The sequence below is a fragment of the Dipodomys merriami genome, unplaced genomic scaffold (assembly GCF_024711535.1).
Source record: "Dipodomys merriami isolate MVZ:Mamm:240054 unplaced genomic scaffold, mDipMer1.0.p SCAF_29, whole genome shotgun sequence".
Lineage (NCBI taxonomy): Eukaryota > Metazoa > Chordata > Mammalia > Rodentia > Heteromyidae > Dipodomys > Dipodomys merriami.
In genome coordinates, this window is record NW_027204381.1 from 13,302,541 (window position 1) to 13,320,092 (window position 17,552).

Consider the following 17,552-nt stretch of genomic DNA (forward strand, 5'->3'; position numbering starts at 1 on the left):
TCTCCACAGGCATACAGTCTTGATCCCTTTTCCATCCTGTTAAAGCTCTGCACTTGTATGCCCAGCCCCCTCTTGTTAGCGTGGAGCTGTGTCCTGAGCCTAGTTACTTCGCCCTGGCGATGTTGCTGAGCCAGCAGAACGTAGAGTTCTGCAGGGTGGCGGAGTTCCCCTCCCCTCCTCTCCTCCCACGCTCTGACTTGTATGCCACGGTCTGGGAGGCGATTCTGCCAGGCCTTACCTCCAAGGCCTGAGGGCTCTGTGCGGGGACCTGCTGCTGGACGGGGACTGCAGAGCCAGCAGCCTCCCCTGGGCACAGCCCTGCAAGGTTGGCAGGGCCCAGGAGAGGCTGTGGCGGTTGCTTGCTGGGGGTGGCATTTCCCTGCAGATTTCCACCTAGGCTGTAGAATCGAAGGCAGACAGCACTCAGGCTCATTCGTCCGGAGTCCTGGCCAGAGCACAGCGTCTGAGGCCGCCAGCGAGAGCAGATCAGCGCAGCACCACGGTTCACTGGATGGGCTCCTTGTCCTGTCTCAGGTGATTCATCCTGCCTGCTTCTGGGCCTGCCCTGGGCCACAGCGCGGACTGCCCTTGCAGGCTGCCATTTCTCAAGCCTTCTTCTGCCCGCCGGACTCTTTCCCCCCTTCCCCCCCAATCATCACAGATGTGGGAGCTCATTCAAGAGACTCCTAGATCTCCCCTCATGTTCTGTGGCTCCACATACCTTTGTGTGTGCCGGGTGTGTGTACTGGAGCACCTTCCTGCTTCTCAAACCTGCCTTTCCAGTGCTCCCCCGCTTCCCTCCCAGCCTTTATTCCTGCAGATGTGGCCCTGCTTATTAGGTTTTGCATCTTGATCCCTGGGCAAGAAAATGGGGATTGTGGACGTGATCAAGGACCCTGTGGAGGAGCGCCTCTCTCCTCCCCTCCTTTTTCTGGACTTCTTCCCCGCAGTGCCCAGTCTCTGCTTCTGTCTGTCCCCAGCTTCAGGTTCTCACCGGGGAGGATATGGGACAGAGGTGGTGTTCAGGGGACCTGGGTGGAGCCAGGTGTAGCGCCCCCTCCTTTTTTGTCGGTCGTGGGGCTTGAACTCTGGGCCTGGGCACTGTCCCTCAGCTTTTCAGCTCAAAGCCAGCACTCTACCACTTGAGCCACAGCACCACTTCTGGTTTTCTGGTGGTTAATTAATTGGAGAGCCTGGGCTGGCTTTGAACCACGATCCTCAGATCTCAGCCTCCTGAGGAGCTAGGATTTACAGGCGTGAGCCACCAGTGCCCAGCTGTAGCCCCTTTTATTTGTAGAGAAAACCTGCCTCTGATGAGCATATACAGTGGCTTTAGAATGTTCTTTTCTTTTTCTTGGATTTTTAAAAAATATTGTCAAGGTGATGTACAGAGTGGTTTCGGTTACATAAGTAAGGTAATGAGTATATTTCTTGTCAACCTTATTACACCTTCTCTCAATTTTCTCCTACTTTCCCTCCCCCTCCAAGTTGTACAGATCATTTTTTTAAATTGTGAAAATACTGTACAGAGGGGTTACAATTACATGGGCAAGATAATGAGTACATTTCTTATCAAGCATTGTAGCCTCCTCCTTTATTTCCCCTTCCCATTCCTTCCCATCCTCCCCTCGCCCCCCCACTCCTCCTGCCCCCCCCAAAGTTGTGAAGTTTGTTTTCGACATCACGACTTGTACATCTCATTGTTGCAATGGGTCCACCTGTATCCCTATTTAAATGATTTGTTTTTCCCCTTCCCCTCCACAAATTATACCGACATCAAATACAGTGAAAGGGGTTATACTGTGGGGGAGGGACATACAAAGCAACAAAGAAATAATCTTATAAATGTGTTAGAAACAATTGCATGAAAGAAAAAAAAACATTTGAATACATATCTTAGGGTTCATTTCCCTAACGTCACCTTATCTGACCTTTTCTGATTGACTCAGACATATACTAGATATTGCAAATAAGGGAAACCATGGGACCTATGTTTCTTTGAGCCTGGCTTACTTCACTTAATATAATTTTTCCAAGCCTTTCCGTGTCCTAACAAATGGGACAATGGCATTCTTTCTGATGGAGGCATAGAATTCCATTGTGTATATATACCACATTTTCTTGATCCATTCATCTACTGAGGGGCATCTGGGTTGGTTCCATATCTTAGCTATAGTAAATAATGCTGCAATAAACATAGTCGTGATGGTAGCTTTAGTGTGGTCTTGTTTGTAAACATTTGGGTAAATGCCCAAAAGTGGGATTGCTGGGTCATAGGGGAACTCTATGTGGAGTCTTTTGAAGAACCTCCATACTACTTTCCAAAGTGGTTGATCAAGTTTACACTCCCACCAACAATGCAGTAAGGTTCCCTTCTTGTACAGATCATTTCTAACATATTGTCTTGTGTATGTCGCTGTTGTATTGGTTCCCCCCTTGTCCTTTGTCTCACCATTCTGTTGTTCCCCTTCCCTTCCCTAATTCAGATAAACATATATAGGATACCAGTGTACCAAAATTAAATACAGTAACCACAGAGGCTATACCATAGGGGGAAGAACATACAAAAGAAACAAAAAAATCACATAGTACATTAAAAACAGCAACAACGGGGGCTGCGAAGGTGGCTCAGTGGTAGACCGCTTGCCTTGCATGCCTGAGGCCCTGGGTTCGATTCCTCAGCACCACATAAGCAAAAAGAAAAAAGCTGGAAGTGGTGCTGTGGCTCAAGTGGTAGAGCACTAGCCTTGAGCTGAAGAGCTGAGGGACAGCGTCCAGGCCCAGAGTTCAGACCAGACCCCCTCCCCCCCCAAAAAAACCAACTGAACAGCAACAACAAAGAAACACCTCTTGTGTCCATGTCTTGGAGTTCATTTCACTTAGCATCATCTTATATGGTCATATGTATGTAGATATTGAGCTACTCTACTCATCTGCTAAGATTATCCTAGACATATACTAATTATTGCAAATAAGGGGAACTATGGGATCTATGTTTCTTTGGGTATGGCTTACTTCACTTAATATGATTTTTTCTAAGTCTTTCCATTTCCTTACAAATAGGGCAATGTCATTCTTTCTGATGGAAGCATAAAATTCTATTGTATATAGATACCACATTTTCTTGATCCATTCATCTACCGACGGGCATCTGTGTTGGTTCTATATCTTAGTATGGGGAATAATGGTGAGATAAACATAGTTGTGCTGGTAACTTTAGTGTGGCCTGTGGTCATTTGGATAAATGCCCAGAAGTGGTATTGCTGGGTCATAGAAGAGCGCTACTAGAATGTTGGAAGAGCAGCTTTCTGGTCCTTACAGCTCCAGGAGACTGACGCATTTTCCTTGTCATTGTCCCTTTCTCTTTGTAGCCGGTGTCTCTCCTGGAAGAGAATCATGGCTGTATTTTTCCTGCCACTTGCCTTATCAGGCCTTATTCCTCATATTCAATATGGAGAGTATATGTTGTCTAAAACAGGTCGGCCTCAGTCCAGGTTTGTGTGAATGGGGAAGGGGAGTTTTCCTGGAAAAAATACCATGCCAGCTGCACAGGGCACATATTCCATGCTAATAGAAAGCAACCATCTCTGGAGTGTCTCCTCTCTTCTTCCCAACCCCCTCCAGGTACAACTGGTCTCACCTGACTCCTCTCAAGCTGAAGAACAGATCTGTGGGTCTTGGCATCGCAAACACAGGTGGGAAAGCAGCACATTTCACCCTGGAAGGTCACAAGTTCCTGATCTTTGGGGGCTCCATCCACTACTTTCGGGTGCCCAGGGAGTACTGGAGAGACCGCTTGCTGAAGCTGAAGGCCTGTGGCTTCAACACCCTCACCACGTGAGTACTGGCCTTTCAGCTCCCACAGCCTGGCAACCTGCATCTCAGAGTAGCAGAGGCTCTGATTTTGCAGGTGTTATGAGGATGGACTTAGCTAATCAACTGTTGTTGCCAACAGGTATCTTGTATGCTTAAGTGTCCAGCTCTTACATGGACATCATACTTAGTTTGCTCTGTGATTAGAACCTTGGATAAGGTAAATGGGAGAAATAGCAAGAGCTTAGGTGATTTCTTAGATACATTCTTATATCCAAGTGGTAACTGTCAGGTCCCTCAGGAGCAGAGTTAATACCATGTTGAAGTCATACTTAGAGATAAATATGAACATACTTAGAGGTAAATATGAAAAAATATCTAGAAAGGAATCTTTCATTTCCTTCTTTTCTTTTGGTAACGTGGGTCTGAACTCAGGGCTTCAAACTTGTTAGTTATGTGCTCTGCCCTTGAGCCATACCTCTAGCCCTTGTTTTTTGTTTTCTAGTCCTGGAACTTGAACTCTAGTCCTGAACGCTTTCCCTGGGTTCCTTTTGCTCAAGGCTAGTGCTCTACCACTTGAGCTACAGCACTCTGTTTTTTTTTTTTTTTTTCTGTGATTAATTGGAGATAAGAGTCTCATGCACTTTCCTGCCTGGGTTGGCTTTGAACCACGATCCTTAGATCTTAACCTCTAAGTAGCTAGGGTTATAGGTATGACCCACTGGCACCTGGCTCTAGCCTTCTCCTCCCCTTATTTTTAGTAGTAGAAACAATATACCAAATCCTCTGGAAGAACTACTTGTTTTTACCCTCCTTTAACTCTCCCTGAACTTGACCTTGACCTCGACCTCCTGTCCAGAGCTAGGTCCCTGAAGATACCTTATTGGCACAGCTTTGTCCAATGAAATGTTCACAAATTAGTTTGTGGATACAAGGGAATCATAGTTATAATCTTTCACAAAGGCTTGACTTTTGACTTCTTGGTGATTTTCTTCTTGCCCAAGGTGGCTGTCACCTGGAGGGGAGAAGGCGGTCTGGCACAGTCTGAGATACTATCGTCAATATTCTTCATAATTGCAGCTTTTCATCTGGAATGACTTCTGGCCATTTATAAACCCTCAGTAGGCCTATCACAAACATACTCAGATTTGTGTGTGTGTGTGTGTGTGTATGTGTGTGTGTGTCAGTCCTGGGGCTTGAACTCAGAGCCTGAGCCTGTCCTTAAGTTTGTTTTGTTCAAAACTAATGCTCTACCACTTGATCCACAGCTCCACTTCCAAGTTTTTGGTGATTTATTGGAAATAAGAGTCTCATAGTCTTTTCTGCTCAAGCTGATTTTGAATGAGGATTTTCAGATCTTAGCCTTCTGAGTAGCAAGGCTAACAGGCATGAGCCACTGGTGCCAGACTATATACCAACTTTAAACACAACTTTCACATACATGCAAGGAGTTGCATCAAGTTTACTAAGGAAACAAAGAAAAGTTTAAGTGCTCGTAGGGAATGAATACTGCTGGGGATGTGGGGATTTAGAGTCACATACATGGGTTCTCTGTCCAGCTCTGCTGCCAGCTGACCACACCCCAAGCCTATGTAAGTGGGCAGAGAATCAGGTTGTCTTACAAGGTTGTGTTGATGATCACAGGGGAGAAGCTCTTTATCTTATTTTATGCCTATCCCAATATTTGACATGGATATGGCCTTAGTAATGGCTACAAAAAGAAAAGAATCTTCTTTTAGCCAAACAGAAGAATTAAAATATTTGAGCACTGTCTAGAACTAGTGACTCATGCCCGTAATTTTAGCTATCCAAGAAGCTGAGTTCTGAGGATCACAGTTTGAAGCCAGCCAGGAAAGTCCATAAAACTTTTATTTTCAATTAATCACCAGAAAGCTGAAAGTGGCTCAGGTGGTAGAGAATCAACTTTAAGCAAAAAAAAAAAAAAAAAGGTAAGAGACAGAACCTAGGCCCTGGGTTCAAGCATCAAGTACCAAACCAAAGAAAAAAATATGTGAGCACAATCTTACCATGATTACACATGAAACTAGACAACAGAGCCATTGACTATGTCATTTGCCCAGCTGCAGACTTTGTTTGGAGAATGAGTATTACATGAAATGTTTACTATTGTTGTAAAGCCTCGTAAAAATCCTCTTCAAAAAAAAAAATCCTCTTCAAGGACATTTTATGATACTGAGTACATTTTTCTGCCTTCCCCTTTTGTGTACTGGGATTTGATTGTGCTTGGTAAGCAGATACTCTACCATTTGCACCATTCTTCCAGCCTATTTTCCCTTTAGACTTTTTTTCAGGTAGGATCTTAGGTGTTGGCTCAGGCCTAGACTTATGCTGTGATCTACCTGACTATACCTCCCTTGTAGCTGGGATCACAGGCATATGCCACCATGCCCAGCCTTTTATGGGAGACTCACTATTTTTCTCCAAGGCTGGCCTCAATCCTTTATACTCCTGATCTCTGCTGCTCAAATACCTGGGATTACAGACCTGAGCCATCACACTTAGTCTCTCTCTCTCTCTCTCTCTCTCTCTCTCTCTCTCTCTCTCTCTCTCTCTCTCTCTCTCTCTCTCTCTCTCTCTCTCTCTTTCCTTCTCCCTCTGTCTCTGTCTCTGCCTTTCTCTCAGAGTCTGACTATATAGTCTAGGCTGACCTTTGATTCTCCATCCTTCTGCATCAGTGTCTGAGTTCTGGGATTAGAACTAGCCTTTTATCTGCTTCTTGATAACATTTACATTTAAAATTTTTTTATTATAAAGGTGAGGTACAGAAGGGTTACAGTTACAGGTGAACCATGTCACCCCTTTCATGATTGCAACCTGGAGCTACCACAGGCTTGACTTGGGCTTGGGCATGACAATATGTTGAAGGGAGAAAGGTGGTGTACTTCTCTGCTCTCTTCCAGCTACATCCCATGGAACCTTCATGAGCCAGAAAGAGGCAAATTCGACTTCTCAGGGAACCTGGACCTGGAGTATGTGGCCTTGCTGCTTCTGTGACATGATGTGGGGTGAGGGGACTGGAGGTGGTGGGGTTGATGAGAAGTCCTAGGGCTGTCTCAGTGCAGCTTGAGAACTAGGAGTTAGAGACTTCTCAAGATGCTGAGAGGTTCTGCCTCCAGGCCCTGGATGCTCCCCAGCTATGACCTGTGATCACCCAAGGACCTGGGCCTGCAGCTACCAGCTCTTCATTGCAGCCCAAGATACCTGGTGCCTGAGCAGGAGTAGGGGCTGCTTTGGGGGGGGGCAGCAGGTATGTTTGGGAGCACAGACCCTCTGTACCTTATCTGACGCTTCCTGTTCAGACTCATGTGCTGAGAACCAGTGCAAACCCAGTTCTCAAGGCCTCAGGGCTCCAACTGGTGGCAAGTGCCAGGTTGCCTTGCTGTGCTGTGCTGGGTCTGAGCCTCTCTCCCATGGATTTCCCTGGTTGAGAAGAAGGGAGGGAGGAGACTGTGGCTGCTGCAAGCTCCTCCCACAGAGCCTCCCCACTGGACCATCCTCAGAGGAGCTGGCTTGGTTCTCCCCAGGGCCTTTGTCCTGATGGCTGCAGAGATTGGGCTGTGGGTGATTCTGCGACCAGGCCCCTACATCTGCAGTGAGATTGACCTCGGGGGCTTGCCCAGGTGAGCGGGACAGATCCCCAGCTGGTCAGACCCACCATCTTCCCTCCTGCCTCACATACTGATGTGTCTCTTCTCATCCCCAGCTGGCTTCTACAAAACCCCAATTTGCAGTTGAGAACCACAAACAAGGATTATGTCCGAGCAGTTGATACATATTTCAATCACCTCATCCCCAGGATTGTCCCTCTTCAGGTAAAAACCCAGTTACTTTTCCTTCTTCCATTTGATTTGGGAGAAAGTTTGTTCTGGCCCAATTAGGGATGGCCAGTCTCTAGGAGACATGAAGCTGACTTCTTATTAACTTTGAACCCTAGATCCTCAACTTAAGCATAGAAGCCTTGACTCGAGCTGTCTTGTGGCTTTCCTTGTAGAAAAGTCTACATCAAGTCAGGTGGCTTACACCCATAATCTTTAGCTATTCAGGAGGCTGAGAAATGGAGGATGACAATTTGAATCCAGCTGTGGCAGAAAAGCCTGAGAACCTTCATTTCCAAATAACCAGCAAAATGCCAGACTGGGGAAATTGTTCAAGTGGTACTAGCTATGAAACAAGAAAGTTGAGTGTGCTAGGTGCTGGTGACTCACACCTGTAATCCTAGCTACTCAGAAGGCTGAGATCTAAGGACTGCAGCTCAAAGCCAGGCCAGGCAATGAAGTCCATGGCACTCCTATCTCTAATTAACCACCAGAAAACCAGAAGTGGTGGCTGTGGCTCAAAGTGTGTTCAAGAGTGCTACTCTTGAACAAAAAGAGCTCAGGGACAGTGCCCATGCCCTGAGTTTAAGCCCCACAACTGCCAAAAAAAAAAAAAAGCTGAATGTGTGAGGCCCTGAGATAAAAAATCCCAGTACACACATACATATAAAAAAGATATTTAAAAGACCCATAATATACAAGACAGTGCCCACACCAAAAAGATGGTGATTGCTGGTGTGTAACTAATATTTGTCCAGCATAATTATCTGTATACACAATTTCTACTCTTAAATTATCTGTCAATACAAGTACTTGGTTAAAAAAAACCACTGAAGGTACAAATAATTTTATGGTAAAATAACACTCTTCTTCTCTCAACTATACTGAGGCCATTTACATAGTGTTTATAGGGAACAATCAGTTTTGTTGCACTTTTTTGTATCTTTTCAGAGATTTTCACCACAGGTTGAAGACAATTATATTCATATGTGGTGTGTATGTATATAATTTTAATATGAAATATAGAATCCTCAGTGGACATTTCCTTTTATCGTTTGAGAAAATACTTTTTGAAACCTGTCACTATTTTTAACAGCCACATAGTAATCCATAACAGAATATATCAGTTTATTTAACTTGTGCCCTATTCATGGACTTTAGGATTTTCTAAGTTTGTGCTGTAATGCATCACAAGGTTCATGTGTCATTTTACAATCTGTGAGTAAAGTTGCAATTGCTTGCCCTCTAGTTTGATTTAGTCCCCCAAAGGAAAAAGCAAGCCATTATTATCCTTTCCTTTGTGGAGAACCTGAATCTGATGCACCAGGCAAGAAGTTCCCTTTATTTTCAGAATGTCAAGCCATAGATGACAGAGTAGTCCCTGGCAAAAAAGAAAAAAGAAATAAAAAAAGAAAGAATGTATTATGCCATACAAACTGCAAGAAGCCAATTGTTTGGTTTCTGTGATATTTATTGATTTGATAAAAAAATATAAATGTGAGTTAACATTTAAGAGAAAATCTTTTGATGTAGCTTGAGAAGCAATAAAGATCAGGATTATTAGAAATTCTACAATAGTGTTTTTAGACATTTCATTCTTCTGGTTAAGAGAAGATATAGACCAATAATGAAACAATTGTCCTCTTTATTTTATTTTATTTTTTGCTGGTCATGTGGCCTGAACTCTGGGCCTAGGCACTTTCCCTCAGCTCTTCAGCTCAAGGCTAGCACTCTACCATTTGAGCCACAGCGCCACTTTCAGCTTTTTTCTTTTTGCTTATGTGGTGCTGAGGAATTGAACCCAGGCCCTCAGGCATGCAAGGCAAGCACTCTACCACTGAACCACTTTCCTAGCCCCTCATTTTCTATGTTTCATTTGTGTGTATTACTCATTTTAGTCAGTTATCATCCTTTTATCGTTCTTCCCTCCTCCCCACTCTCAATCCCATCCACCTTCTCCAATTTCCTAGTTTCATTTGACATACTTATATTGAGCATCATAACTACATTTTCCCATCTTCACTCTCTTCATTTATCTACATTCATCTACACCTCTCCCCTTGGCTTCACCTCCCCATGACCAACATCTCAAGTTCCAGATTCTTGGTGTCCAGTCTGGTAGTCTGTAAGTTATTTAAAGGCTTTACATCATTGGAATTCTCCCCTGCAGGTACCATCCTTTAGTTACTATGACTGTGTATATTTGCAGATGACCTTGAATATGTTTGTGAATGTATCAGAATATTTGTGTGCATTTGGTGAGTGATTGGTGAGCAACAAGCTCTCTATAGTTGTTTCCAGGCCTGGCCTCTGCCATGTGGAGCTTCCCACCCAACAAAAAATGTCACGCAATGTCACCACAACATACATAGTCAAGTCTACTGTGGAGCAGGCAAACGATTCCTCCACAGACAAGGGCAGCCTAAACAAGGTCTTGCTGGGACAAGAAGCTTTAAGACATGTTTTCCAGAGAAAGTGACATTTAAATATTAGTGACCTGAAGGGTCACTGGCATTAGTCAGGCCAAGACAATGATCTTAAGACCCCTTGATATTGTCATCAAGCAACAGATGACAAAGAGAGAAAGAGGCACATAAAGATCTGCAAGCTGTCTGGATGTGTAGGGTACCCACGGGAAAAGGTGGTCTGTGAGAGACCCCTAGACACACTCACTTTCCCTTGTTCCCTGGGAGCAGCATCCTGTATCCACAAGAGACTATTGGCTTATGGTTGCTGCTTACTTCATATGCAATAGGAACGTGGTGGTGCTTTACATAGGGAATGAACAACAGATGTTTGCTCCTGACACTTCTATGTAGTCCTAGGGTGGAGTGGCTCAAGAAACAGCATGTGTGCTCCTGCGTATCAAAGGACATTTTGAGTTCTTAGTGTGCTCGACGTAATCCAGGGATGGTATTTAGGTGGCATAATCAGGTAGTAGAAACTTTACCAAGTTGTGTGGAGGAGGGAGCTGGAAGTGAGAAAGAAGAGAACATAGAGCCTGGCACTGGTAGTTCACGCCTGTAATCCTAGCCACTCAAGAGGCTGAGATCTGATGATTGTGGTTCAAAGCCAGCCCAGGCAGGAAAGCCTGTAAGACTTTTATCTCCAATGAACTACCAGAAAACTGGAAGTGGTGCTAAGGCTCAAAGTGGTAGAACACTGGCCTTGAGTGAAAAAGCTTAAGGACAGCACCCAGGCCCTGAGTTCAAGCCTAAGGAAAAAAAAAGTGGGTGGGGGGAGAAGAGACCATAGTGTGCATGTCTGGAAACATCCTAAAGAGCTGAAAACTAGAGAACTGGCCAGAGGGGCCATCCCTCCCTGATCCCCCCAATCTTCATCTCTGTATGTCCTGAATGGACTTCCATGGTGATGGAAGAGGTCAGTCTGTTTGGAAGGCAAGGTGGGCAGTCCCTCAGGCAGGGAGAGGCAGGTGTGGCTAAGCCATAATTCCTGAATAGATGGTGGAGGGCAGCAGGAAGCCCCACCATAGGAAGCCTCACCTTAGACAGGTGGACCAGCCAGATATGGAAGCAGGTGAGTTTGTAAGCTTGAGAGCTCATTGCTCATTTGGTCTGAGACACAAGAACTAGGCTGGCCTTATATCCACAAGCTCTGGAGAAAGTGACTCTTAGAGGTGCTCTAGTGCCAATGTCAGAAGGTGTCAGTCCCCAAGAGATGTTGAAGGATGGGCAGCACATCCACTGGGTATTTTCAGCATGGAACCCAGACTCCAGCCTTCCCCCCCCCCCCATATCAGCCTCACCTGCTTGTTTCTCAGTATCACCAGGGCGGCCCTGTCATCGCTGTGCAAGTGGAAAATGAATACGGCTCCTTTAATAAGGACAAGAACTACATGGCGTATCTCAAGGAGGTAAGATCTCTTGATTTGGCTCCATATCCCCATGCTTCCTTCCTTAGTTCTCTCCTCAGCTCACATGCTCGCTGCACATGTGACAGAGCTAGGATCTGTGTATTATGAACATCGTAAGGTCAAGTTCACCTTCTCTGAATTTCCATACAGTCAGGCCAATCAGGATACACTTACACTTAGGAGACCAGTTGTGGTATTAGAAAAGCACCCCTCCTGCGGCCATCTTTGCAACCTATTTAACAGCTGGAAGTTGGGACCTTTAGCCAAAGTAAACAATGTATCAGGAGCTTGCTGACTTCTATATTGTCTCCAATCTCCACTGGACCTTGGCTTCAGGATGGTAAGCAAGAAGCCAGCTCTATGTTCGGACCCAAGCCAACCAGACTCAGCCCTAAGGACTTGGCTCTGCCCACACAGTCTTGGACAAGTGGCCTACCAACCCAGCAATGAGAGGGAGGAAAGCAGGCTGGCCAGTGCTGTACTGACACTGGCCCTTAGCTGTGCCTCGTGAAGTTCAACATGGGCCAGAAACAATTCCCTACTGACTGTCTCAGGCTGGCATGGCCACCCCAGCCACTGTCATTCAGCTTGTATTGCTTCCTCTTGATTTAAAGTTTTGCCACTTTATTCCACTCCCAAACCCAGGAATGGCTCCATGTGTATGAGGCACCCAAGGTGTGCTCTGGCTCCAGCCACCAGTGCTTCCTGGGATCTTAGCAAATGTGATTTTTCCAGTTGGGCACAGTGGCAGGCTTCCTTGTTTCCTTGCTGATGTAGGACAGAGTCTTTGTGGCTGACCTCTGCTTGTTCTTAGGATCTTGTAGGCTTGGCCTCTCCTTTCAAACACAAAGTGACATCCAAGTCTTCTTTCTCTCTCTGCCTGTGACTTAGATTCTCCCTCAGCTGTTTCTGGATAATATGACGTTAGAGGCTTTGGCCCAGCTCTGGAAACATACCTAGCTGACACTGTGGTGGCAATTTCCCCAGTGTCCTGCATTCCAGGTAATAGACTCTAGATTTAAACCTTTCTGTCTTAGATGGGTTTCCTATTGCTACACCTTAGCTATGATCAAAGTATGCTATATGCATGTGTGAAAATTTTGTGAAACCCATTATGCTGAATAATATGCACTAATAAAACTTAGAAGCTGGTTGCCAGTGGCTCATGCTTGTAATCCTAGCTACTCAGGAGGTTGACATCTGAGGATTATGGTTCAAAGCTAGCCTGGGCAGGAAAGTCTGTGACACTCTTATCTCCAATTAACCACCAGAAAACCAGAAGTAGCACTATGGCTCAAGTGGTAGAGGGCTTGCCTTGAGCTGAAGAGCTCAGGGACAGTGCCGAGGCCCAGAGTTTGCCCAGACCCAGAGTTCAAGCTCCATGATCGATGAAAAAAATAAAAATATAAAAAACCCCCATAGAAAATGAGCCAGGCACCAGTTACAATCCTAGCTATCCTGAACACTAAGATCTGGGAGTTACGGTTCAAAGTCAGCCTGGGAATAATAGATCATGAGATTTTTTTAAATCTCCAATTAACCAGCAAAAAGCTGTACATAGAGGTGTGGCTCAAGTGCTAGAGAGTCTTGAGTGGAAAAACCAAGAGAGAGGCCGATGCTGAGTTCAGGTCTTAGTACTGGCGCACACGCACACACACACATGCACACACACAGAAAATAAAAAGACAAAATAATAGAGAATACCTTAGACAACCAATTTATAAGCAGAAAAGGTTGATTTTGGCTCATAGTGTTGGAGATTTCATTGCATCACTTCTTGGCCTCTTAACTAGTTCTCCACCACTGGTTAGTGTCAAGTTGAGGACTAGGACTTTATCACATGGACCATGGACCTTTGGGGGAACATTCCTGGTTCAAATGACTGTTTTCTGTAGCTCACATCTCTCCATTGGAACCCAACTGTCTTTGTTGCCTTACTTCCTGTATCTTCTCCTTCCCCAGAGAACAAGGAAAGTGGGTTTACTTTGTGCAATTTTCCCAACAGGCCCTGTTGGAAAGAGGGATTGTAGAGCTGCTCCTGACCTCGGATAGTGAGGACAAAGTTGTTAATGGCTCCATCCAAGGAGGTACTGGTTTACAGTTGTTTCAAGGGAGAATCGAGGCTCTTAGCCAATGGATCTCTGAATATCTCTGCCTGTCTTTCCCCTGTCCATTAAGAAGGACCCCAGATATTTGATATTACAGATGATGATGCTTACCATCAAAGCTCAGAATTCACATTTGTTTTTCAAAAGGCTGGGTTGCTGCTAGGTGTAGCTCAGGAGCCTGCTCTCCTATCATTGTGGCGACTTATAGGCAGAGCCACAGTTCTGGTTCTGACTCCCTTAGGTTCTGTAAAAAGCAGGACAATTCAGAACAGAATGATAAGGAGATACAAGAGAAATGATTAGGCAGGTGCTCTATCATTTGCTCATCTCCCCCTCATTTTTGCTCTGTAATTTTTTTTAAAAGATCACTCACTTTTTGTTCTGGCTATCCTGGACCTTGATCCTTCTACTTAGACTTCCTACTGTAGGTAGTATGATAGGAGCACACTACTATGCCCAGTTTTTTCTCTTGTGGCCTTTTAAAAACCTAAGCTGGCTTACAATTACAAATCCTTCCAATATCATCCTCCTATATAGCAAAGATGATAGACATATCATAGTACCTAGCTATTGGTTAAGATAGTGTCTTGTGAATGTTTTGTCTAGGCTAAACTCAAACTGTGATTCTTCTAATTGTCTGCCTTCCAGGTAGTTAGGATTACAGGAATGAGTCACTGTCCCTTTCTATAGTGGGTGAGTTTGACTGTCCTTGTCAGGAAAGATGAGAGTCCTTACAGGTGACCAGTCAGATATTCCTTGCAAAGAGGCCTCTCTATTCCCTCTATAGAACTGGCCGCTGTCAATCTGAGATTCCTTAGGAAGAATTCCTTTCTTCAGCTTCACCAACTACAGGTAAGATATCTCAGTGATGAAGAGCGTTGGCTGTTCTCCCCTCATGACCTTTTTACCTTCTTACTATCTGATGCTCAGTGAATGAAGTTTAACAAGAAGACTTACAAGAGTAACACTTTTGGGCTGGGACATGACTCACAGTGATCTGGGAAGTGTGTTTGCCTCTTTACGTGGACCACAAGGAGGATCCTACTTCACAAAGATCATATCATGGGATGACTGTGGGAAGGGTGAGAGGGGCTTATGTCAGGCCCCTACACTGAGGTTCTGCTTTCTTTCTGTGTGGGGACATAGCTGGAAATGAGCTCTCCTTGGTACTTACAGAGGATTTGTCCTCTTTGGTGGGGCCAGCCCCCTCCAGCTAGGCTGTGCAGATTATGGGAGCATGTGAGTTTTGAGTGTCAGTTTGCATCGCATATACAGACTGAGTTGGCTGACTCAGTTTTCTCTTAGTGGGTGACTGCCTGATGGACCAGTCTCAGCCTCTAGGAAGTTCATCCTTTTCACATACAACCACTAGGAGATGCTCTTCAAGGACAGCAAGATGGTGGTCACTTGCTTAACAAGCTTTCCTGGTTCACCTTGTGCTAGATCCCAGGTGTCTGTAGACCTGCCCTAACAGGATCCTTATTTTCATTTCTATCTCTAGCTCATATTTCACTGTCTGGAGGGAGAAGACTTTCCTTCCAATTCTGCCATGGGTGATATAGTTTGGCCAGCCCTTCCCACAGAGAGGCCAGGAGTTTTTCAGGCCTATCGCCTCCTTCACATTAATTAGTTATAATTTTTTGTGTGTGTGTGCTAGTACTGGGGCTTGAACTCATGGCCTGGGTACTGAACCTGAGCTTTTCTGTTCAAGGCTAGTGCTCTGCCACATGAGCTACAGATCTGTTTCCAGCTTTTTGGTGGTTAATTGGAGGTTAAGAGTCTCATGGACTTTTCTGTCTGGGCAGGTTTTAAACCTTGATCCTTAGATCTCATGATCCTGAATAGCTAGCATTAAAGATGAGAGCCACCGGCACCTGTCTACCAGCTAATTAATCTTGTACCCTTTCTCAACAATCTCTATACAGTTTGCATCTTATCAAAAGATTCTGGCTCTGTAGGAGGAAGACCTCTGGTATTCCATAAGCCCTCATTGCCTATCTGTCTGTCTGTCTCTCTTCCTCTTTCTCTTCCTTCTTTCCTTTTTCATTTCTGGAGGCTTGTTTTATATATCTTATTCTGTCATTCTGTCATTCTTCACATATGGTTTATGCACACTTGAGAATAAAGTATATGTTGTTATTGCTTATATGTTTTTATGTCAGTTTGATCAATGGTATTATAGAGCTCATTTCTACCATTACTGGTTTTCTTTCTCTACTTGTCCAATCAGATATTATAAAAGGTGTTTTGCATTATAAATTTCTTTATGATTATAGGTTTGTTTATCTTTATTGTTCTCATGCATTTTGAAAGTCTATTTTAGGTACCCATTTAGGATTGTCGTACTTTATTGGAAGTTGACTGATATTTTATGCTTGTGCAATGTTTCTCCTACTCACTCTGAATTCTAGGATGTATGATGTAGCTACTTCTGGTTTCCGCATTCCCATGTATGCTTTTTTTTCATAATAGCAAAGCTGTGGGAAAACCTGAGGTATCCAACAACAGATGAATGGATAAAGAAAAGATAGGGCATATATACCACAGAATATTACTAAATTTAAAGAAAGATTAAATTATATAATTTGCAAAAAATTGAAGAAACTGGAGATTGTCATGTTGAGTGCGATAAGCCAAGCCCCAAAGGCTAATATTGCATGCTTTCATTTAATTGTAGACTCTATATCTAAAAGACATACATATTCACATACATATATGTATGTATACACATATGTACACATATGTACATGCATATGGCATGTTTATTGGTATAGGATTTTTGAGGGATGAGAGGAAAGGGACAGAAGGAAAGGGAATAATGGAGGGTAAATAATATTGAGGTACATTGGATGTAACCATAGTGAGATCTCTTAGTGCAGCTAGTATACACAAACAGAAATGACAAGAAAGTAAAACGCTCTGTTGGGGAACAAGTATGAGCAGAAGCAGGGAGGGCAAATAGAGAGGGTAAATGGAGTAAATATGATTGATGTACTTGGTATGAGAACAGAACAATAAAATTTGTTGAAATTGTTCTAGGAAGGGGATAAGAGAGAGTAATAGAGGAGGTAAGATCTATGGGATGCATTATATGCTTGTGAATATCATAACAAAATCCCCCTTACATGACTAATGTATGATAATATCAGATCTTTTTTAACTGGGGCTGGAACTCAGGGCCTCAGTGCTGTCCCTTAGCTTTTTTACTCAAGGTTAGCACTTTACCACACCTTCACTTTTAGCTTTTTGATAGTTAATTGGAGAAAAGAGTCTCACAGACCTTGTTTCCTGGGCCAACTTTGAACCCAATCCTCAGATCTCATCCTCCTGAGTAACTAGGATTACAAGTGTGAGCCACTAGCAATGGGCTATGTAAGATCTTAGTAAAAAGAAACCCCTATATTTTCAGGTAAGCATTAGTTCAGAAGTTTTGGGAAATGTCTTCTTTTGGTATACTTTTTTGAAGTTTTAGACAATAAGTAATTTGTAATCACAACACAGGTCAGCATAGTACAGTACGCTGAGGAGCATGGGTTCTGGAGCGAGGCTGGCAAATTCAATCCCAACTCAAGCACTTCTGAGATGAGTGAAGCTGGACAGAGTACCTAATGTCAAGTTCCTCATTTGTAATCTGGGATGGAGAATGTCTCCCACTGGGGTTGTTATACAGGATCAATTAAATAAAGTGCTTCTCAGGGCCCAGCACTGACAAAATTTCAGTAATTGTTAGTCAATTTAGTTAGTCAGTAATTATTTATGGAAATAAAAGGTACAAGCCGGGAGCCAGTGGCTAATGCCTGTAATCTTAACTACTCAGAAGGCTGAGACCTGAGGATCGTGGTTCAAAACCAGCCTGGGCAGGAAAGTCCGTGAAACTCTTATCTCCAATAAACCACCAGAAAACCAGAAGTGGCACTGTAG

General features: G+C 44.1%; 1 protein-coding gene across 3 annotated transcripts in view; it reads left to right on the plus strand.

The window, feature by feature from the left end:
- Positions 1-276: 276 nt before the first annotated feature.
- Glb1l3 (galactosidase beta 1 like 3) overlaps positions 277-17,552 on the plus strand; it is a 33,050-nt gene continuing 15,774 nt past the window's right edge. For all 3 annotated transcript variants that reach the window (XM_070038377.1, XM_070038378.1, XM_070038380.1), the window contains exons 1-9: positions 277-534; positions 3,372-3,494; positions 3,625-3,837; positions 6,735-6,803; positions 7,359-7,454; positions 7,538-7,646; positions 11,431-11,523; positions 13,529-13,610; positions 14,419-14,483. In XM_070038377.1, coding sequence (XP_069894478.1) covers positions 512-534; positions 3,372-3,494; positions 3,625-3,837; positions 6,735-6,803; positions 7,359-7,454; positions 7,538-7,646; positions 11,431-11,523; positions 13,529-13,610; positions 14,419-14,483 — 873 coding nt within the window. In that variant the 5' untranslated portion in view covers positions 277-511. The remainder of the gene's footprint in view (positions 535-3,371; positions 3,495-3,624; positions 3,838-6,734; positions 6,804-7,358; positions 7,455-7,537; positions 7,647-11,430; positions 11,524-13,528; positions 13,611-14,418; positions 14,484-17,552) is intronic.